The sequence below is a fragment of the Amia ocellicauda genome, chromosome 9 (genome assembly GCF_036373705.1).
Source record: "Amia ocellicauda isolate fAmiCal2 chromosome 9, fAmiCal2.hap1, whole genome shotgun sequence".
Lineage (NCBI taxonomy): Eukaryota > Metazoa > Chordata > Actinopteri > Amiiformes > Amiidae > Amia > Amia ocellicauda.
This window is the reverse complement of record NC_089858.1, coordinates 38,954,675-38,979,122: the sequence shown is the minus strand read 5'-3', so window position 1 is coordinate 38,979,122 and position 24,448 is coordinate 38,954,675. Positions and strand designations below refer to the sequence as shown.

The following is a 24,448-nucleotide window of genomic DNA, read 5'->3' as shown; positions in this document are numbered from 1 at the left end:
GCCCCAAAACGGACTTCTGACATAAGTGTTTTTGTTGCACAAATAAACTGAAGACAAACAATCTGGCATTGTGTCGGTGACGTTTCTTCCCAAGCTCGTATCCTGTGGAGGATCCACCATCCTGCACTGACAGCGATGGGTTATCCTAGTCCAGGGGTTATCCTAGTCCGGGGAACCCAAAGGGTTCACTTCTCCATGAAGTGGTTGTACCTTAACAGAAGTAATGTGAAAAAAGATGTATGCATAATTCATAAATATGTAACCTTAGCAGTAAGACATGTTTTACTGTTTCTTGTTTTGAATATCAGTAGACTTGGCCAAGATTTTTTTTTTATTTTTTTATTTTTTTTATAATAGACATGATTTTGATTTGACTGTAACAATGTTTGTTTTATAGTTCCAGAATCATAGTCGTTGTGCGTGTTATTGTTATTATGAAATAATCCCCTTGCTCTGAACTTTTGCAATACAGAAGGGAATATTTGGTTACATTTTTTATTAAAGCAGTTCATGGTTTTTGTGTAGGTTTTACGTGTTCTGTTGTAGGTTTATTTAAACTTGCACCTCAGCCATACAAAAATAATCTATGCTGATGCTTTACTGGTAATTTTCAGTCATGCTAACAAGAAATGTGTCAAATAAAAAAAGTCTGAAAACAAATTGTGCTAGCACTGTTTTATCTTATCCTTTGTCAACATAGGCAAACTGTCAAACAAATTATAATTTTCTCTCCTATTGTGTAATATTGTTTTAAGAGTGGATGGGTGTCAGGTGAATGACAGTGGTATTTTGTGTGGTAAAGTGTGTATTGTCCTGTGTCTGTAACAGGCAGCAGGTCTTGCTCGTGGACAGGCTAGTGCAGCTCTGTCTGTTGCAGTTAGTGCCAGTTTTATTATTAGTACCATCACCTTTATTGAATATCCAGTCTTTTTATTTATTTAGTTTTACCTTGGTTACTCTGCCCACCTAATTCCCCCTAAGGATTACCTTACTCCGCTCATTCCAGAAGCTGATTTGTTAGGGAGGCTGCACCTTGGTTGATATTTTTGTTTTGTGTGGGCTGATACTCCTTGAACAAAATAAATGAAGAAGATTCTTGTTTCAAAGAAGCCATTTAGTGTTTATCCTCAACGTGACATCTCGTTGAGAGCCAAGTCCAGGCACCTGCATTTAATGACAGTTGTAATGGATAACTTTGAGTGGTTCCAAGATTTGGGTGATCTTCTGGGGAAAAAAAAAAAAAAAAAAAAAAAAGGAACAACCTAAATTAGATCGGCATCACACTGAGCTCACACGGCAAAATATCCCAGCTAATTGTTTCCATCCAAAGGAGTTGGGCAGATAAGAGTGTTTGTGCAGCAAAATCATTACTAACCCCTCTTGCTGCCTCCCCGGTAGCTGACACTAGGACTAGGAATGGGGTTGGTCTCCTGAATGGCTCAGCCCCATGACCACACCAATCAACTCTTAACCCAAAATCATGCCAAACAAAATGTGTTATTTTCAGTTGTGCGCACCATACGTGTTTATGGAACAGTGTTTGTAAAAACACTTCCACTTGTGACACAATAAGTTGATGCTTTGATGCCTGTAAAGACTGTGTTAAATGTTGGACAAGAACACACTTCATTAACCATTTCTTCAGTCCCTGTTCCTAAGAGGTTTTAAAATTGCCAATTATGTCTAGCCTTCACTAAATGCCAGTATTAATCAATGTTTGTTCATTCTTTATCGATGCTTATAACGTGCTACCACTATTATGAAAATTGAATAGGAGTAGGTTTGCAGATACTTAATCTTGACCTCTGATTATGCTGAAGAAAAAAAAGGTTAGTGTAAAAATAATTAAATATAATTAACATATCAATATATTTTCTAGCTGTCTGAAGCCATCCAACAATACTTTCCAAGTGGCAATTCATCAATAGGACCTTCATACAAAAGAAGACAGTGTGCAACATGAGAGGGTTCTCCAATATTTATTATAATTCTTATATACTCCATCTTAAATAGATTGTCTTTTTTTCCACTTATATACAAGATGAGGCATTTACACAGCACTATGTACATTGCTTAAGCGGGATCTTGGACTTTGTTAGAATCTGTTGTCAATTAAGAATTTGGAAAGGGGTTGCACTGGGAACTGCTGCGAACCATGCAGAGCTGTCAGGGGAGTGCTTGGCATTTGTGCACATTTGTACTGATAATTGTCTTTCCATGAATTTGGTTTCCATTTCTGCACAGTTTTAAGAACTGTTTGTTTCCTTATGGTAAACTCCTATTGGTTATGCTACATAAATCTCTTAGTCCCCCATACTGATTGTATTTGGTGCAATGCCAATCTTTATGCTGCATTATACAAGACAATTTACAGATTTGTTTTTTGTTTAGAATCTGACAGTTTAGTAACTCTTATCTTCAGAATAATAGTTTATCAATTAATTTATGTTAGTTTCATATAGCCTAACTATTTATTTGTACTGCTTACTTGTTTAACCTTGAGTAAATGCAGTTTTTTTTGTTTGTTTTTTGTTTCACAGCTTCTTCCCCACCCCCAATACCTTGCTCAGACCCAACGGCTGTGAGATACTCAAACAGTTCACATCACTTTCTTGGCAGGTCAGATTCATTTGTTTTTAGAAGGCTTTTGTTTGAATAAACTTTACAATACGAAACCTCTACTTTAGAAGGATCCAGGAAAGACTTACAGAGGATTTCAGGAATTTTTGGGTCACTTTTGAAGTGGCACCGCTGTACTGAGCTGTACTTTGATGACCTTCAATGTCTCATCCTCCAGGGGAAAGGTGTAGAACAGCATATGAGATTTGAACAGGAATGGAAACCAGGATGCATAGGTTTATAAACCTATCAAGTACATTAATAATGTAACTTAATAGATCATACTCATCACTATTGTTTTTAGTTACCTGGGGGTCTTTAATACAGGCTAGATTATATTATTGGGATTGTTTTTTTTTTCCATCATACAGCTCTCCGTAAATACTGCATCACCCTCCCTACTGTTCACCTAACATTTGTAGAAAAATAAACATATCACATTTTGACACAACAACATACGATAATACCAACACTAATACAAAAAACCTTAACATTACTGAAATAAGTTAGGCACAATAGCATTAAACAAGTCAACAAAGAGGAAAAAAACATTGGGGTGTCAGAGTGCGGTACAGCTGCTACATTTGTCACCTGAGGTTAGACATAGCAGTCAAGGTGGTACAAAAAGGTCTGATGGCCACTTTTCCAAGAAACACTTGATATAATACTTTAGTTATCAGCTTACTAGATTTAATTTTGTATGTTCTAGTTTACTTTTTCAAATTATTAAAACTGTTATGGATTGCTCTTAAAACAGAACATCTTCACCTCTTTATAGGTGTGCTTGGAGGGTTCGTATTACTCTTTCAAGATCATATCACAGTTCCTTTGCTGACTTCCTAAATGATTTAATATGATTTGATAACTTTCTAAAAAGTGCAGTTCTGGAAGGCAATTGTAAATTATGTATATTGATGTATGCACTTGCTTTTTCTCAAACTACTGAAACCATTGTAGGAATGTGAAATTAGAGATTAGAAAACCTTTGTTAAAATTTTCCTTCAACTTCAAAATAATACAAATAATAACACTTGTCTCTAGTTGTCACTGGTATTTTTTATCCAGAATGTATATTTTTCCAATATATAGTGAGAATGGTTTCATCTGTGCTAGAGGTCACAGGGTTGCATCCTATTTAATGTTGGGTGCCGATAGCCTTGGAAATGATGACATACACATGTTGAATATTGGAAGTTCCTTCCTGAACACACATTTCTGGTCTGGTCAGCTGGATCATAAAACATAATTTTAAGGTGCCTGACATGTATGTTGTTAACCTTATATATTGCATATAATATGAAATATTTTATATTATGTCTTACTTGCAAGATGAACTGGATTACAATATTGGCACCGACTGTTGGTATTTCTCATGCAAAGTCCTCCCCTTTCTTTAAAATCCAACTTAGAACAAAAAACTTACATTTGTCATATCCTCTGATAGGTTACATAAGTGACACTAACTATGGTTGTGAAATTAAGCAAATCTGTAATCTCAAATAAAAACAACAAGCAGCCTACTGCACATTATAATTAGACAAATTGTGCTAAAGATGTATTTTTTCACTTCATATTTACTGTTCTGCTTACTTCTGTGGTAAGTCCAACAGACATTAGTCAGTGACCTGATCCTATGCGTGCTATAAAGTAAGCTTGAAATTATTCATTTGAGACATATTTGCATTCTTATACGTATTCCAGAACTGAACTTCAGAATGTGAAAAAGTGCTCCAGAATATAGAACTGCAAATCTAACATAAATTGTATTACTTAGAGTTCATTGGAAAAAATATTCTTAAGACCTTTTTAAAAAACAAAACTAAACAAACAACAACAAAAAAAAACTAGTTGTGCGTAAGTGACATGGGAATTTTTTTTTTTTTTTCCTTCCACATCTCATACTATTTTTAGGTAGTTTTCCATTTTGCAGCTACATGGGGGGTCTTCAGATCAACAAATTGTACAGAATTATCAAAATTAACATGGATTATTTTTTACGGACATATTTTCTATAGAATCAAAAGCCCTAGAAACAAAGCCTAACCACGTTTTATAACCAAAATCACACACACCCTTGGGAATAGAACAAGATAACTTTGTAAATGGTTTTGAACAATATTCAAGTTATTAAATGCTGATTTGTGTTTTTGGACAGACAAATTACCAAAGGATATTTCCCTTGTTTGCAATAATCAGCATTTTGTCTCATCATTTGTTTTCTTTTCTTTCTTTATGGGTTTGTTGAATTGTTTTCTTCTATTTGAAATACCTAACCATGTCCAGAAAAGATTAAATCCTAGAAAGGATAGGAAAAACAAACTCAAAATTCCCAACTAAGCTGTGGTCAGTTCTGTACCTTGTGTATGAATTTCATGCTCTGGACTAATTCTGTGCCTATGACAGTGGTTTTGAATAAGAGGAGATGGATGGGTACAGCTTTAGTCTGAAGTGAGAGGGTGGGAAACTAAAATGATTCATTCAAAAAAAGTATAAAGAATGGGCTGTGGAGGAAGGAATATTTAAAGCATTTGAACATCTTGGCCTTGATTTACTGGCCTGTAAAAAACATGAAACAGCAGATCCACTTGAGGACTTAAAAGAGAGGTTATTTTACAACAGTAATTTTATGCCACTATTTCATTAAGTGCTTTCAGAAAATACAGTAAGCATTTGACCATCATCTTTCCCTGAATTGCTATTTTATGTCATGGCAGAAGAATCCTTTGGCTATCCATTTTTTTTTAACTGTCTTTGTCTTCACGTGGAGTGTGAAGTGGATGTGTGAGGAATATGTGCCAACACAAGGTAAAAGATAGATAATGAAACTGCTTGGCCCCATTTTGTGTAACATAATGATAGCTGTGCACAAATTGCATGTTGCCCGGAAGTGGTGGTTGTCATGTGATACAATGAGGTATAGCCTAGATATATGCAGGATATATTAAGGTAGCGCAAAGTGAAGTAAAGAGAAAATTGCACTGGACCTTCCTCTTGGTCTCAATGTCCATGAAGTAACAAGAAAACTGTTAACTGAAAACCTCAAATCTGTTTACTAAATAGATTATCCAGGTAGTTAACTTCATGTGTTGTGTCAGAAAATGACCATAGAATAAGACAGAAAGCTGAAAATGCATTTAAATAAGTACGATCGACATTTAAAGGAAATTCACAAAAGAAAATGGGAACACAATAAACTCCATTCCAATTGGCACAATACATCTATAACATACATATCTAGAGTTGTGCTTAAAAGTGTCAAAATGCTTTTTTTTCACATTACATTACTGTTGAACAGACATTTTATTTAACAATTTAAATGTTTATGTATGTATGCATGTATGAAATACATATGGTGCTACGGAACGGTCATTGCAGTGCTGTTTGTGCATTGTAGTTGGTTAGATCAATGTTAAGTCTGTACATTCGGTTGGTGTACTAATTTTGTGGTTGCTGGCCCTGCTATAGTTGTCTCCATTATACACAGAACACATTCTTACCACACAGCTAGTTACCACAAGTTACCTAATTTATGGAGTGTTTTTGAATTCTTCCAAGCTGGTCTTCCCTCCTACAAGATCCAGATATGGCTGGGGACAGTTCTGGGTCTTATTTCTCCCACGGTCCTTGCAGTACTACAGTTCTTACTCCAGTTAAACACTGGCAGTGTCTCAGCTTTGCCTGAAAGAACTTGTCCATTTTCCACCGCTTCTTCTGATTGACCCATCGTCGTCTGTGTTTTCTGCTCATTGCATAACGTCATTTGTAGCATGATGCACATCGCCCAGTGAGCCAGTCACAGTGAAGTCTGTTGTTCCTTTCTAAGCATTCCCAGCAGTCACCTTATCCATCTTTTTCCTGTAGGTAGGAACTGAAAACATATGGAGAAGTTAGCACATTCATTCAGAGCAGGCTTATGGACTTTATCTGAAACTAGGCTTTTAATGCAGAAGCTTGAACCCTCTCCGGTATGTTAGATAGTGTGCCAGATAAATTCTAGAGTAGTTTGTACAGATGGTGATATAGGCACATAGGGTGAAATTAATGAAAATAAAGAGAGAGAGAGAGAGTGTGTAAATGTATACACTATTGATTCCAGCTCACATAGTGTTTTTGAAACTCTCCTTAAGACCACCAACTTGGTCATAAATATAACTTTTTAAATGATTATCCATCAAGGCCACATTGATTTAGTCAGAAATGAAACGGAGGGCAAGCAGAAAACCAAATATTTCAAAAATGTTTGGATTTTGCAAGCAACACTCATATACTGACAATAAAACAACATTGACAAATCTGTGTTGAAAGTGTGCCGAGTGGAAATCAGGATAATTTCAATGTTCTAGGCAGCTAAATTCAAGGAGTAATCTGGACACGACACACTAAACCCAGATAAGGACTCTGTTTGGATGATTATGTAAGGATTATACAAGTTAACCATATTTCCCTTATGGTGGTTGAAGTGTGCATTAAGAAGGATCATCGTTATACAGGGTTTGGCACTGCCCTGTATTGACATATGACAGGACTAGAGAGGAAGACCATTTAACAGTGTTTACATGGGTTTCCAAAATAATGGACACTCTCCATTACACACACAGACATTCAGATATATCATAGATTTTTGTGCTTTTTAAAGAGCAGTTTATATCTCTCTTTTCCTGTTATTTTATTGCTCACTGGTCATTAATTGTGTCCTGAGTGACCGCCTCTGGTTTGAGTGTTATTTTACTGTGCTTGCTACCTATTCCAGCAAAAGCAGCCTCCACAGAGACAGTTCAAAGCTGATGTGAAGGAAATGAACAGGAAAGAACACATCAGTCTTTGACTCCCACTGCTAAGACAATCCTTTGCCTGTTTTGGGCAGCCCGTCATAAGAACATATTGATAACTGACAGTGTAGGGAAGATCTGTCAACAGTCTAAACAGTAGCTATTATACTACTAAACAGTATAAAAAATAACAAAGTAGCTTTGCATCTTGTTTTTAAAAGTTCACTCACTCCTCCTTTTAGTTCATATTCTAAGGATCTCCGAGGATCAGTGAACTTGACAACGACTAGGGTGTAAGAGAAGTTCAGTTGGTTTTAATATCCCTGTGCTTTAAAAAAAAAACTTAAATGTATGGATGTTTTCAAATTTCCAAAGCTTTTTGCTCAGTAGCTTGATAAGAACTTTGAGTACTCATGGTGTTGGACAAAAGTAAGAGAAAACAATGTATCCCATTCAGGTATTAGCAATGTAATAAACCCCAAAATAAATTGCCAGTCACAGCAGTCTTCACATTACTTTCACCTCTTCCGTACTCTTTCACAGGTTAAAATAGTGAAGAATCCTGCTTCCCCATTTAAGAGGTCAAAAATAGGACTCGGCTCGCCTATCTCGCTCTACCTCTACCTCTTGGCCCTCAATTTTGTTTGAAATGCCTCAGATACCGATCCTATCTCCACTACTGTACATGTCTCCACAGGAAAGGGTAAACAACACGGACGGTTTATGTACTCTCAGGAAGAAACAAAAAACGTCCAAAAGTACTTGGAGGCTTTCCCGCAGTCTTTGGAGGAATTCTTTTGCGCTCCATTTGGACTCTGATTATGTCAATGAAGGGTGTCTAGGAGTACAAAACATGCAGGGTTCACACAAGGGGGTTATATTTCACCTGTGGGGTAAAGGGAGGGCGGGAGGGTTACAAGGGACGTGAACTTATTTGTAAATAATTAAACCTTTAATGTTTCAAGACCTGCAGTAACTGCATGTCAACAATTGATAATGACGAATCTATCCAAAAATGTTGTTAATATTGTGTAACTTGTGGAGCTAAAACAGGGTGTGATTCCATTACTGTATTCCCTGGGATCCATAAAAAATAGCTACGTTAGAGCCTTCAATGAATGCGCTACTTCCAGCCAAACTGTGGGCCTCTTTTCTTTTTTTAACTTATGTTTTTATATTTAATTTATTAAATGCAATCCATTGGAAGCAGATATGTATTGTTTGTATGTCCTGTTCTGAGAACCAATTCAGTTTTTCTTATTTTTTTTATGCCTTAAAATAATAAGCAGACATCAGGTTGGCTGGGACAACACCAGGTTGATAGCTGTCAAGGCTTGGCAGTTGTATTTGTATTGGAAATATGAACTCTCTTATTTGACTGCCAGTAAGAAGACCACATTCGAGCTGACTGCTCACACGGTGGCTACAGATGTATGTTTGTGCTTGAGAGTTACAATTCTACATTAAAACCACCCCTGAGAAATAACATCTAAGAAAAAGGTGAAACTCCACACCAGATGTGCAGGCTAGATCTTTATCTAATGCATGTGGGTTTTTTATTGATGCGCTGTTCCCAGAACATTACAGATAACCTGTGAAAACCACAATTCTCAGATATTATGACATCTATTCTATTTTTGTTCTGTTGAGTTTTGTGTTTGTGTCAAATGTTCTCAGAATATGACATGACTCGCACAACTAGTGTTGGCTTGTTTCTGGACCATGTTGGGTCACCTACAGTATCAGTTATATTTTGGCAAATGCGATTAACCTGTTCATTCAGAAGGGTTAGCACTTAGCAGGATAATATGATAATGTTGCAAATGAAATTCTTTATTTATATGGAAGCTCAGTGAAGGAACTAATCAAATGAAAAGCCACATTTCAGTGTTTGATGTTTTTAAAAACATTTGCCAAAGCAGTTTATGTAGACGGGTTGTGCAAAAATGTATCCACTATTGTACGCTTCTGTGTTTGTATATTGTAGAGGACAAGGACAACACATAGCATTTTTCTTCTCCCTGTAATCATTTTAAGCTTCTCCGCAGACCTCAGAAAGGATTAAGGAACAGTAAGGGGAAATAGCAAAGGAGACGCAGAAAGAAAATAAAGGGAAGAGGCGATTGGGGGGCAAAAATGTAATCCAGATAGAACCTTTTCACACAGAACAGAACTAGCATATGGAATAGGTTAGAAAACAGGGACATCAAAGCAATCCATTGTGACGGCTTCAAAAACTGCTTCCAGTTACAGGAGGATGCAGAGAGAAAACCAAGGAAAAGGGAAGATGAACTCAACCAAAACGACAATAGCATTTCCTTATAGAAAGATTTTTAGGAACCTAGAGGGGAACTCTATGTGGTATGGATGAATAGAATCGACTAGATGCATAGTAAGACAGATCTTCAGATGATTATGGATGCAATAAGAAAACAGTGGCCAGCTAAACATTACTCTACTCTAGCCTTAGTAATATTGATAAACTGTATAGTATTTCCCTACCTCATTTCCAATCTGTTCTAGCAAGAGTATTTTCCTAAGATGTTTTTTAGACTCTAGTACCAAACCTGGTATTTTTATGAATGGACCTTAAAATCAAGTTAGATACCTCAAAAGTGTCAAAATATCCACCAAGTCATTTGGAGACCAGACAGCTGCTGAAACACAATGCATGCTGGGGTCAGTACCCAAACAATCCTACATAGTGGGAAATCCAAATGTTTGAAATACATGTACATAATTATATTTTATTTAGACAAATATATTTTAGACATTTTATATTTGAGACACCATTATCTAGGGAAACTTACAATTGTATTGTTATTGTAATAATATTTTACATTATTTTTACAAACCACTACCCATTAAAGCATCCCTAGGAATGAACCCACAACCATCTGCTCAGAGGTCCGAGCCCTACCACTACCCCACACTGCTGCCCAAATTACATGGGTGCCAACCACAGCATGTGCATTCAATGTTTATGAACTTCATTTGGAAATGCTAACAGTATTGTGACATGCTGAGTATCCAAGCAGAAACAAGAAGAACTTTGCTATGAGGATACAAAATAATGTGTACAGATGTAAAAAATGTATTGGGCATCATAGGGCATTGTTTCCAGTTTTAATCTGCACAAGACTGTAATCCTTTAAAGTGACTATTGCATAGCTTACTGCTGCCCTTTTGAGCACCAATCATTAATTCATATGAAGTTTATGTAAATAGATATCAATTGACAAATTATGTGGCTAATGAAATGACTCATTTGGGGATCTTAATGGTTTAATGAATCTTCAGTCTTCAAGTTTTAAAAATACGCAACAAGAAAATCAATATAATAAACAACTAACTAACTAAGATCTGTATGGCCAAACTTTTTATTTTTTATTTTAAAGCTGTTAGCCAGCTCTTGCTGAATAATGGCATGTCGGAAAACATTCAAAAGAGTGAGTGTTGATTAACGCAGTATGTGCCTGGCTGTTACTATAAAGTACAAATTGGGACTCCAGCCAAAGAGATCCAGGAATTACCCCTGAAGCAGTCTTAACCGCAAAAAAAAGAAAGAAACTAAAACAATACAAGCCAAAAACACCAGCATCAAGCTTTTTCTACAAAGGCAAAAAAAAAAGAAGAAAAAAATGTATGTATAATAACAATCTTTTCTTAATTTTACTTAAGCTGGTGGAGAACTAATGATTAAAGCAAATACTGGGGTTCCAAAACATTTTACTTCACTGCTCACCACATCTTATAACTTCTAAATTTAATATGCTTTCAGTTACTGGTCATTCAATCTTAGGTCCACTGTGTTCATTTTGAGAATGCCGGCTTGCATTCATGCTGCAGGCTGTCCTCGAAGCAATTCTCTGTGTGATATCTCACAAGCGACTGCAATGGACTTAACTTGTCAATATCTGATCAATGAAAAGAAAATGGGCAAATCACTCGAACCTTTATAGCATCATATGGTGGTGTGTAACACTATGTCTTGGAAAACTGCACGATTTGCTCTTTAAACATGTATTTCGGACGCTAATAATTTACTTTGCGTATTCCACTCCATCCCCACACCTTTTAAAGTATACTCTATTGTAGTTTGTGGGTAGGAAAGGAGTGTTGCTGCCAGGAATCACTGGTAACTTCACATGAGAAGCACAGGCTGGGATACATCGACTTAATCTAAACTGGCTGCTGAATACAAAAGAATGCTGTTAATGTGCAAAGTCAGTTGCTTTTATAGCTAATCTGGAATTAGCTAATGGCTTTTAAATTGTATTTGCTACTAGTGATAATGCATTGGAAGATGGTAACTTAATGATGCTTTGTGGAGATCACTGATCCAAATTATATTCTATTTGTTTTGTATTTGTATTATTACCACCAGTTGAGTGCAGAGAACTGAAGAGTACAACTTTTGTAATGAAAAAGGCAAGAGCAACATAATTACATAACTTGAAATTTCATTAAAGTTCTATAACCAGAAGAAAAGCCTCCATACACATGTATGGTTCAGATAAATGGCTTTAGGATTTAGGATTACTCAAACTAGGAAGATGAGCCATGATTCAAAACCAAGAACCTTGTTCTTCAGGTTCTGTTTGCTAAGCAGCGTGACTGAGAGAACCTCTTCACTTCCATTTTGTGTTTTCAATATCATCCAAAAATGTATGGAAACTTTCTAGTGCCAAAATTAAAAACAATGCAATATGTTGAAATCGAAAAAATTATCGGCGTTACAGGATGTTGCAAATTTGTCATGCCTTAATGAAAAGCAATACACACATTTTTAATTAATATTAGACTATTTTAGACTGGGTAATACAAATTACAAAAATACTAGTATATTGATATCTGGGAAACTGTTAAAACACACTGATCTGAATGTCAACATTTATATGTAAAGGAAGTATTTCCACAGACAGCTTTGATACTTGTTACAATTCTGATAGCGAACGGCTCATCTCCCTGAAGCAAAACTATGAGACCTGACATAAAGCTGGTCTACAACACAGTGTGCATGAAATAAGATTACACAGCTGTGTACATTTACTTACAAAACAAAATGTGCAACCTCAGTCTCTCTCTCGATTATTATATATATTATTATTTATTTTTTTTCATGAAAGTGCTGGCACGTCAAAAATATCAACAAAAATACTTTTCAAGTTTGAGGTGCCTTGTCCTGGGTTTCACTAGGAGCTCCTCCAGTGACGGTGAAAGCCATAAGATAGCAACTCCTGATTCAATTTTAATTAGCTTTTAATATATATATATATATATATACATATATACAGTGAGGGGAAAAAAGTATTTGATCCCCTGCTGATTTTGTATGTTTGCCCACTGACAAAGAAATGATCAGTCTATAATTTTAATGGTAGGTGTATTTTAACAGTGAGAGACAGAATAACAACAAAAAAATCCAGAAAAACGCATTTCAAAAAAGTTATACATTGATTTGCATGTTAATGAGGGAAATAAGTATTTGATCCCCTATCAATCGGCAAGATTTCTGGCTCCCAGGTGTCTTTTATACAGGTAACGAGCTGGGATTAGGAGCACTCTCGGCTCGTTACCTGTATAAAAGACACCTGTCCACAGAAGCAATCAATCAATCGGATTCCAAACTCTCCACCATGGCCAAGACCAAAGAGCTGTTCAAGGATGTCAGGGACAAGACTGTAGACCTACACAAGGCTGGAATGGGCTACAAGACCATCGCCAAGCAGCTTGGTGAGAAGGTGACAACAGTTGGTGCGATTATTCGCAAATGGAAGAAACACAAAATAACTGTCAGTCTCCCTCGGTCTGGGGCTCCATGCAAGATCTCACCTCGTGGAGTTTCAATGATCATGAGAACGGTGAGGAATCAGCCCAGAACTACACGGGAGGATCTTGTTAATGATCTCAAGGTAGCTGGGACCATAGTCACCAAGAAACGGGGACGGGGCCATGTAGCGTCAAATCTTGGGTGAGAACCTCCTTCCCTCAGCCAGGGCATTGAAAATGGGTCGTGGATGGGTATTCCAGCATGACAATGACCCAAAACACACAGCCAAGGCAACAAAGGAGTGGCTCAAGAAGAAGCACATTAAGGTCCTGGAGTGGCTTAGCCAGTCTCCAGACCTTAATCCCATAGAAAATCTGTGGAGGGAGCTGAAGGTTCGAGTTGCCAAACGTCAGCCTCGAAACCTTAATGACTTGGAGAGGATCTGCAAAGAGGAGTGGGACAAAATCCCTCCAGAGATGTGTGCAAACCTGGTGGCCAACTACAAGAAACGTCTGACCTCTGTGATTGCCAACAAGGGTTTTGCCACCAAGTACTAAATCGAAGGGGTCAAATACTTATTTCCCTCGTTAACATGCAAATCAATGTATAACTTTTTTGAAATGCGTTTTTCTGGATTTTTTTGTTGTTATTCTGTCTCTCACTGTTAAAATACACCTACCATTAAAATTATAGACTGATCATTTCTTTGTCAATGGGCAAACGTACAAAATCAGCAGGGGATCAAATACTTTTTTCCCTCACTGTATATATATACCAATCAGCACATACCAATCAGTACAGCACAGGGTTGGATTGTGTGGAAGAAAAGAAAACTACGTCTAAACTAGGAAAATAAATAAATAATTGCATGGTCTTATTTCTTCTGCTGAACCTAGTCATGTGACCTTTAACACTCAGTTCACACTTTCATTTTGTTCATTTTATGCATTAATTTTGGCGAGTTTTACTCCATCTTACCTGATAGGGATTTAGGAGGCTATTTAATAGGATGAGGAACCAGTAAGAAATGAAAACACAGGAAACGCTGAGATGATATATATAAACTGCTTGTTTAATGGTCACCCACCCTTTCAAGTCTCTGTATGTCATGGCTGTGATTCAGGAAAGTGTAGTGTTTCAAGTAGACTGTCGTGTCATAAAGAAGTACAGTTTGCAACAGTACTGGCTTGAAGGCGAGAGTAGACCATTTTTTTTTTTTTTGAAAATTCGAAACTACAAAGATAGAACTACGTGCAGCACGGGCTCAAAAACAACAAAGATAAAGAGACGAAAAGGAACATGAAAAGTAAAAGTGAATACTGCTGAAAGTTTTCTTCACTGCCCAGCAACATTGTCCTTCCAACATTTGGTTCAGACACTGAACCTAGCTCAGTAATCAGCGGTGGAAAAAATGGTTGCAAAGATTAGAAAATTAACTGCAATGAGTATTACTGGAGATGAAGACGTGGATGTACAACAAAAACGGAGAATCCAATTATTTCATTATTTCATAAATATAAGAGGCAAGATTAAGTGTATGTCTTCAGGAAAGCAGCACAGCAACCTGGTGAGAATCTGGGTGACCAAAACAGGCTTCATATGATAGAGACAAATAATTGAGTTTGACAATACAGAGAAGGAAATGAATGCACAAAAAATATAAAGCTGCACATCATTATGATTGCGATGGGAGTGCTGAGAAACCCAGAGCTGCCATTAACAGATCTTCTTGATCATGGCAGAGCATTCCAGATTTCTGAAATGCAAGCGACAGGCATTGAAAAGGGGACATGTGGAGACACTACTGTAGGTAGGCCGCAAACAAACTCCAAAGATAGACTTTAAAAAAAAAAAAAACACACGAAAACGGATGACATGTACCCAGTATAGAAACTGTCATGGAACATATCCACATCATGAAGACTGTCCAGCAAAGGGCAAAGAATGCAAAGCATGTGGAAATCTTTGCAAGACAGTGCCGCTCAAAGTTGCAGAAAGCAGGGAAACAAAAGACTACCTATATCAAACACAGAAGGCACAGTTCACAATCTAAAGTCAATCAAATAACACCTCAAGGAAGGGGCGCACAATCAGACAAACTATCCATATAAACTAGTTGGTTGATATTCTGAACTTTTCATGGAATTGGAAAACTTAAAAATGTCCAAATGCGCTTGCACATCAACCCTGACATACAGCCAACAACCCAGCCACACCGCTGAGTTCCATTCCATGTAAGGAAGAAAGTTGAAGCAGAACTGAAATGACTAGAAGATGGTGATCTCATCGAGACAGTGACTGGACCAACACCCTGGGTCTCGCCAATAGTTACACCTTCAAAGCCTAAAGACCCAGAAAAAGTCAGGATCTCTGTTGACCTGAGGCAAGCTAATACAGCCATACTACATAAACGACACAACCCCAACTATGGATGATGTAATTCACAATCTAAATGGAGAAACAGTGTTCTTCTTGATCTGAAAGCTGACTACCACCAACTAGAATGACACCCAGACAGCTGATACATCACCACTTTCACAATGCACATGGGTTTGAGAAGATATAAATGACTGAACTTCAGAATATCAGCAGCAACTGAAAAGTTCCAGAACCACATGCACTAAACATTGCAGGGCATATCTGTTAAAAACCTTTGCAATCATCATCATGTATGGTGCTACGCAAAGAGAACATGATAAAAACCTCACCAAGGTTTTCCATAGACTTAAAGAAAGGGGACTGGCACTCAATCGCAGCAAATGTGAGTACGACAAAACAAAGCTATGATTCTTCGGATTTATCTTATCAGCTGGTGGCATATCCGCTGACCCCAAAACAGTATCTGCAATACAGTAAGCCAGCAATCCCAAAGATGCCAGTGAAATGCGAAGCCTCCTTTTGGAATGGCTATTTCCAAATTTTGCAACTGTTAGAGCACCTTTGAGAGAGCTTATGAGAAAAGACATTGCATGGCTTGGGGGAACAAGATGCAGCACTAAATACGCTCATGGACAGCCTCGCAAGTGAGACAACAATGGCCTAATTAAATCTAAGAAGGGAAACCAAACTCATTGTTGATGCTAGCCCTGTAGGACTAGAAGCCATCCTCCTTCAAAAGACAATTCCAAGCAATACCTCATAGCGTATGCGAGTCGATCTCTTAGCGATATTCACAGACAGAACATGAAGCACTATAGTATGGAGTTGTGAACATTTCCACCTTTAAATCTACGTCAACCCAGTCACGCTAGTAACTGACCACAAACCAATAGATCTGATATGGAACAACATCTGCTCCAAACTGCCTGCACGCATTAAATGATGGGGACTGTGGTTCTAACCCTACGATCTCCAAACCAAATACAGAAGGGCATTTTGGATAATCCAGCTGACTACATGTCATGTCACCCAATCCCAGCAAAGACGGCTGATAGCTACAGAGCAGTTAAAGTCGCAGAAGAATATGTCAACTTTATAACTCCATATGCAACACCCAAAGCCATGACTCTGGCAGAAATACAAACAGTCAACGAACTTATATGACAGGACACATGGAACGCCGTTGCCTGCAATACATCTCATGCCACTGAATTAAAGCTGTTGCAACGTATTTGCAGTGAGCTTACCATCTCACAAAACAATGACATACTCCTAAGAGGATCCAGGATAGTCATTCCCTCTACACTTCAGCACAAAGTACTCTTGCTTGCACACAAAGGATGCCGAGGGATTGTAAAGATGAAGAGCCTACTTCATGAGAAAGTATGGTTTCCTAACATAGACCAAAGTGCTGAATCCATGGTGAAGAACTGTCTGATGTGTCAAGCTACAATGCCCACAACGCACTCTGAACCATTAAAGATGTCTGAACTCCCAGAAGCAGCATGGCAAGATGTCAATGTAGATTTCTATGGACCTCTCCCAACTGGCAAATATGTTCTGGTGATCGTAGATGACTCTACATACCCTGTAGTGGAAACCATTTGGACCATTTCGACCAATGTTGTCATTCCAGCGATGGACAGCCTTTTTTTTTTCTATGTTCGCTATTCTAAACATTGTGAAGACTGATAATGGGCTATCATTCAATGGGGATCTGTTTGCCAAATTTGCAGCATATTTAGGGTTCGAGCACAGTAAGATCACTCATCTCTTGCTGCAAGTGGACCATAGGGATGTTTCTGAGAATTTCTGGAATGCAAGGTGCTCTGTGGAAACAAGAACTTTGCATATTTCTGAGGGAATATCATTCTGCACGAAAATTCCAACTGTCAAAATCGATGTCAAAGACAAAGGACTTGGTAATGACCTAAGGGAGAAAGGGAGATCATGCCACCAAAGCTAGGATGAAAGCTTACTAAGACATCCGTTGACATGCCACACCTGTCACCATTGTACTGGGTGATTCTGTGCTGTTCCAGCAGAAGAAGATTTAACAAACTCTCCATCCAATACAACACCAAGCCTTATACAGTAATGGATGTCAAGGTCTCCATGATTACAGCTGAAAGAAATGGACATTCAGTGACCAGAAACTCTTCCTTCTTTAAAAAAATTACTCTAAATGTTCCCAAATCTAAGACGTGGAGGATGATGATGAAATTGTCACCACCACACCACCACGGAGATACTACACCAGAGGTCACTGCCAACCTCCCACTAACCTTAAAGTTTATGTGCGAAAAATTATAATATTAATATAAAAAAGAACACAATGGGAACACTAAAATGTTTGTTCAAAAGTGAAAATCATTTTTATCAGTTAAAAAGTTAAAAAGTGATTAATATTTTCAGTAGAATACTTGAAAGTTAATTGTTTAAAAGAGAACCTGTTAAACTGATTTTTCGAATATATATGATAGACAGATTTATGAATTCAAAAAGGAGGGAGTGTTTTGAGTAGACTACGTAATATCGTAGAGAAGTACAGTTTGCAGCAGCAGTGGTTTTACGTTAATGACACTAGTGTGGTGAGAGATTGGTGACAACAATAGAGATCGGTTCTGTTTGAGTAAAATACATGTTCTTCTCATCAATAAGTTAAACAAATTGTACAGAAAGTACCAATCCAATAGCATTAGATCCAGCTCCCAATACATTGGCCATCAATAAATAGAATTACTTGTCATTAAATATTTTTTTGTTGATGTGTATAAGTACAACATGCCTGTCAAATCCTTCAGTGACAGATTTCACAATCCTAAACTGTGCATGGGAGAGTTTGATTTCCCCTTGATTTGAAAGCAAACTGATAGCTATGTCCATTTTGATGATTAATCTGCATAGGCTTTGCAGAAGACAACACAGAAGCATAAGCATGGTGTATTTTTCAGTAGTGCACAAATACATTGAAAATTTGAATTATTTTTGAATTCCTCAATTAGTTTTAGAAATGGAGAAGTGAACAGGACATGTAATAATTTAATCTTATTTTTCAAAGCTGGCTGCCATAATGATTTTTAAATTTATAGAGATTAAGAATAAACATGCTTTTCTTAATCAATTGATCACAGATATGCTACTCACAAAAGGTAATCCAAACAGTACCTGGTGTTTTCTCATGTGTTCGGTCCTCAACCAATCATAATGATGTGTGTTAACTTTTTCCTAAATTGCTGTAGTAAAGACTGTAATAACACATGTATAACAATGTCTACATCTAAAACGAATAATCTAAACTTTGTTTTGTAAAAACTGACTAAATTCCTGTCAGGTGTATACTTTATTCAAGCAGTTTAGTTTATCGGGGAGGCAGACTGTTGGACTTCAATAGCACAAGATTTTCAGATGCTCAGCATCATGTTTGCGGTTCAGGTTGGTCTTAAAACTGACTGGAACACCAACCTTCCCCTGTAGGAGAGTCTCTTGGAACCAAGGAGGGCAGTTTGTGCAGTGTTAAATGAGAGAATCACAAAACTAACAGATGCCCTGCACACTTGAAATGAAAGCCGAGACCACTTAAGAAACATAAGAAAGATAAGAGTTTACAAACGAGAGGAGGCCATTTGATCCATCCTGTCCGTTTGGTGTCCATTAATAACTAAGTGATCCAAGGATCCCATCCAGTCTGACTTTAAATGTTCCCACATTTTCAGCTTCTACCACATCGCTGGGGAGTTTGTTCCAGATTGTGACGCCTCTCTGTGTGAAGAAATGTCTCCCGTTTTCTGTCTCGAATGCCTTGAAGCCCAATTTCCATTTGTGTCCTCGGGTCCGTGTGTCCCTGCTGATCTGGAAAAGCTCCTCTGGTTTGATGTGGTCGATGCCTGTCATGATTTTGAAGACTTGAATGAAGACTTGAATCAAGTCCCCATGTAGGCTCCTCTGTTCCAGGGTGAAAAGGTTCAGGTCTCTCAGTAGGACATTCCCTTCAGACCTGGAATAAGTCTGGTTGCTCTCCTCTGAACTACCTCTAGAGCAGCGATATCTTTCTTGAAGTGTGATGCCCAGAACTGTACACAGTATTGCAGATGAGGTCTGACTAGTGCATTGTACAGTCTGAACATCACTGCCCTTGTTTTAAATTCTGCACTTTTGACAATATACCCTAACACTCTGTTTGCCTGTTTAATTGCTTCTCCACATTTTTTGGATTGGGAGAGTGAAGAGTCCACATAGACTCCTAGATCTTTCTCACTCCAGTTAAAAGCAACTCCTCTAATCGACACCCTCTGTTTCCGATACATCAACCAGTTCATAATCCATCTATTTACATTACCCTGAATGCTTACAGCTTCCAATTTGAGGATCAGTCTTTGGTGTGGAACCTTATCAAAAGCTTTTTGAAAATCTAAGTAGATCATATCATATGCTTTCACGTGATCTACAGCTGCAGTTGCATGTTCACTAATTTATTAAAATGTTTTAAGACATGATCTGCCTCGTCTAAACCCATGTTGACTATCTCCAAGAATATGGTTTTCATTAAGATGCTCCTCTATTTTCTGTCTAATAATTTTCTCCAACATTTTACATTTTACACTTCAAACTTATTTGTATTTTTCATACATCCACTAATGCACTGCTTAATAAGCACTATCTTGTTTCAAATGAAGGTTTCCTTCCATGAAATGGAAACGACTCATGAAACCTGAACGAGTTTGAGATTACGGATGCAAACCTCAATGCTTTTGGCTGTATTGGAGCCTCTACAAATCAGTTTACAGATACTGACTAGAATTGGGAGCTAGTGAATATGGAGAGATTAAAGAATGAAATGCACATGTGATCTTCGCAGATGATTGCATGGACACAGGGAAGGACAGGGTCAATCTCAAATACTCAAGCAAATTATGAAAACACGGACAGAACATGCCTATTTCCACATGTAAACTCGCATTTCATGTGCAATGCTACTGAGTGTAACAGTGTCTCGAGTGTTGTTGTTCTCTATGCATGTGAACCCATAGATAGATAGATTTCTGTGTAAACCACCCTTTCTGGCATTTACCTGCAATAAACAGGATGAGTGCTGACACTATAGCTAATTTGCATATTAACTCACTCATTTGCCTTTAAGGCCGGGTTAACAGCTACTCCCAAGTTCAATAAACCAAAACCATGAAAACCCAGAGAGTGAGAGGGTAATTTAATCTATGAATCAAGCATATTGTCTCAAGTAAGGTTAAAACACATGTATACTTCACCAAACTTCAGTAATGAAGCCTCCCCCTTCTAAAACACAGCATGAAAAAAAACACCTACAAAGAAAGGCTGTGAGGACCCCCACTCAACTCTTTTCTGGGATTCAAAACCCTCATCTCTCCAAAAGACAAGTATAACAGAACAGTTTTTCTCTATTATATTCTCTTGTATGCTTTTGACTGGGTGAATCTGACAAACTCTTAAAATACAAAACGGAAAATGCGTCTTAAAGTAATCCAAGTAAAATACACATCTGAAGTTAGTAAAACACTTTGTTAAACAGTTAAAACAGCTCTTAAGTATAGTCAATTAAAAGTAGATTTACAGCCTTAATATCTCAACAGCCTGAATTAAGTATACATCGTTTAAATCTGAGTTTTTCCTTTGTTTACTTTGTAAGGATATTCTATAATAGTTTACCCATCCACTGGTGTGTTCTCCTGTTTAAATTATGTGCCTTGCTAACCATTTCAGTCGAAGTCAATCCTATAATTCAGTGCTTGTCAAGGGTAGCTAAGGGGAGGTGTGGTAGGGAAGTCAATTAGAGTAATTATTTTGAGGCTTAGCGGCATAAGGCAGTTTCCCATTTATTTTTTGTTTCTCTTGCCCTGTGGACTATTATAATTAACTTATAGATTACAATAACAGCATTAATGTTAACTCAGTGTACATTTGCAGTTAAAGAGACATTTTGTTCATTTACAATCAGACTGCAGGTTAAGTTAAAATGAAACGTGCAGATATATTTGCGACTGCGATTTTGAGAAATTAACACAAAATGCTTGATAATTTGACAAATTACAAATATTACAAATTATTGAACTGTGAACTCTATGATATTATGCAGGTTCAATTTGAACCAATCACTAATTGTTGTTGTTGTTGTTGTTTTTACCATTAGCAATTCAACTAAAAGTGAAACAGCTACAGCATTTTGAGCGATTACGATTTGAGATTCTAGCATCAAGACTGAAATAGATTAGCAGCAAGGCACAAAACATCACTGGAGGAACAACATGGCCTTATGCAATAATGGCCTACTAATAGGATGTACTTTATGTAGAATAAGATGTAATCACAGATGATTGGACTGTGGGATTGAACTCCAACTAGCCTTTGAATGTGTCACAACATGTTGTTTTTTGTTTATTTTTTAACGTTAACTGTATTTTAATATAAAATGTGTTCTGTTTTTTGTTTTTGTTTTGAAGATTCACACCTTTTCTTAATTTGTTTAGCAATAAAGAAGACAGGCTAATTTTAATTAGCACCGTTATGAAGATTTACACACGCTACCCTCAATATAAGTGTTATAGATAGGCTTTTCACAGTCTAATACACATAGGCTTTTCTGTACTTCTGGGAACACTTCAGAGGTTTAATTACGCATCTGTTATAAATAAGTATTTTCTTGGTGGAAACTGTGCAGATTGCTCAATCACTCCTGAAGGCAGCAGAGACCCAGCCAGGCTAAAACGGCTCAGCTGTCCAAAACAAACGTTCATCGTACTGGGAAACGTAATGTAACCATGTTAATTGAATTGGCCTTCTCTTTCTCTGTCTCAGCTCTGACAACTTCTACTTTTTCATTAAAAAGGCTGTGATGCTTTTGTTTGATCTTCCTGATTTCATTTTTTTTCTTCAGTCTATTGATTTTTTCAAGATGTTTTAATGACACAATCATCATTATTATTATTAATTTAGAATATCTTATTTCCCCCCTTTTCTGGTTCCACCTAAACGTCACCTTCCTACCTGGACAAAATCAATGAGCTTTGAACTTGCTGCCCTGCCAACATTTTTCCACTCTATTTTGCATTTGATCAGGCCTGCTTTAGCTGTACTTCATTATTGCTTTGCTGGGGTGTAGGAGGACACCTGCCTATCTTACACACTAGAAAAGACATTAATGCAGCATTGAGTCCATCTCACACCAGTCATACGTGACAAACAGAGGAAGAAAGTGAATGCACTAAAGCTCTGCCATTGTACAATTTTCATATTTTGTCACCGCTTGTATTCACGGGTATGCTACATATATATACAGTATATAACATTTAGATTGCTGACAACAAAACAAACAACATACTGTATGCCTCAAGGTTGCTTATTTGGCGAAGTACAATGGAAAGTGTAATTGTTGCAAAACAATCAACACTAAGTTGGCTTTAATAGGAAATATGTCAGCACTTGCATGCACTCCGGTGCCTTGTGCTTTACCAGTAGGATTCAGAGCATTGTAATTTGCTTCCTTCAACAATCCTCAGATTTGAGTCATTTTTTTAATTTAACCACTATAATAAAATGGTAATTATTCATACCTGTAGGACAACAAAGCTATAGCTATCTCTATAAATAATAACTATTTGAATATTCTAGTTTCCACACAGATCACACCTGTAGAAAACATTCCTGTATTATGCATAACTGTGTTAAGGCCAATATACCTGTTATTTTTGCATGACTGTGTTTATTAACAATTGTAGTATCTCTCAGTCAAGGCTGCCCACTTCAAATTGCAGAGACTCCGAATAAATGTCTCCTTTAATGGCGTACTCTTAGATGTCTTGCCCTGCGCAGCTGTATTGATTTTTGTTCACGGGGACCAGTTTACAGCAACCTTTCAAAACACGCCACAAACACACACGCCAAATTGTGGCCCTCGTAATCCAGCCACTCATGCAGTGCAGCAAACCTTATCCGTCATGTCCCAGTGTTTATAAGCACACTGCCTCATCCCTAGGAGGCATTCCTGCAGCTGAGACTGAGAAGAGTTTTTGTCGTGTGGCTAGTGCTGAAGAAACAGCTCAGACTGTACCGTTCAATGCACAACACGGTGATGATGCAATCTGGAAGACCAAAGCCTTTAATGGTTTTTACTTTTTCGGTTTTTTTTTGTGCTGGCAGACTAAAGCAGTGGAATTTAACAAGAATGTCAAACCCATTAAAGTATATTGATAGTGTGATTACAGATCACAAATTTCAACCAGCTGCACTCCTTTTGATTTGTTTTGTAACTAAGCACATCTTTTTCCTTTTTTTGGCATGGGAATGAATGTAGTTGTTAACCCCCCTTTATCTGTTCTAGACTCAAAGTTAATTCACTGTTGCACCCTTCAAAGCCAGGAGGTCTTGAGTCAGATTTCGCTTCATTGCCATTATAGCTTGCAGTCGCTTTGGTTTGAATTTGAAATAGCAAAACACAGTGTATTTGTTTTCCTATGTCAGATAACAAAGTAGCTTATGGCATTATGTTTTTATTTCTGTTGTTCCATGTTTCTCCGATTCTGATTAGTGTTTCATGTGGTTTGTAGCTGTCACTCTTTTGAGATTAGTTTTTGTTACTGTACAAAGAAAATTCCTGAAAATATATATTTTTAAATTCCAGCAAGCTAATGGGTCGATAAGCAGAATTATGTTAAAACCTATCAATGATGTAAAATGCCCAGGGCCAATTGGTAAAATAAAGTTTATTGAAGTATGTGCATAATTTATGAGCTGCCGTGCATTTAAAGAAAATGTTTTATGTAAGTGTTCCAAGCCACCAGTTGCTCATTATTTCCCTGCGATAACACACTGAGCATACAATATTTGTTTAACCAGAGATCAAAAGATGCAATCAATGAAGAGAAGGAAAAAAAAC

At 37.3% G+C, this 24,448-nt stretch overlaps 1 protein-coding gene across 1 annotated transcript in view; it reads right to left on the bottom strand.

Moving 5' to 3' along the window:
* Positions 1-1,963: 1,963 nt before the first annotated feature.
* adrb3a (adrenoceptor beta 3a) overlaps positions 1,964-24,448 on the bottom strand; it is a 36,599-nt gene continuing 14,114 nt past the window's right edge. Inside the window, exon 2 of the mRNA XM_066714448.1 lies at positions 1,964-6,487. Within this exon, the coding sequence (XP_066570545.1) occupies positions 6,460-6,487 (28 nt within the window). The 3' untranslated portion in view covers positions 1,964-6,459. The remainder of the gene's footprint in view (positions 6,488-24,448) is intronic.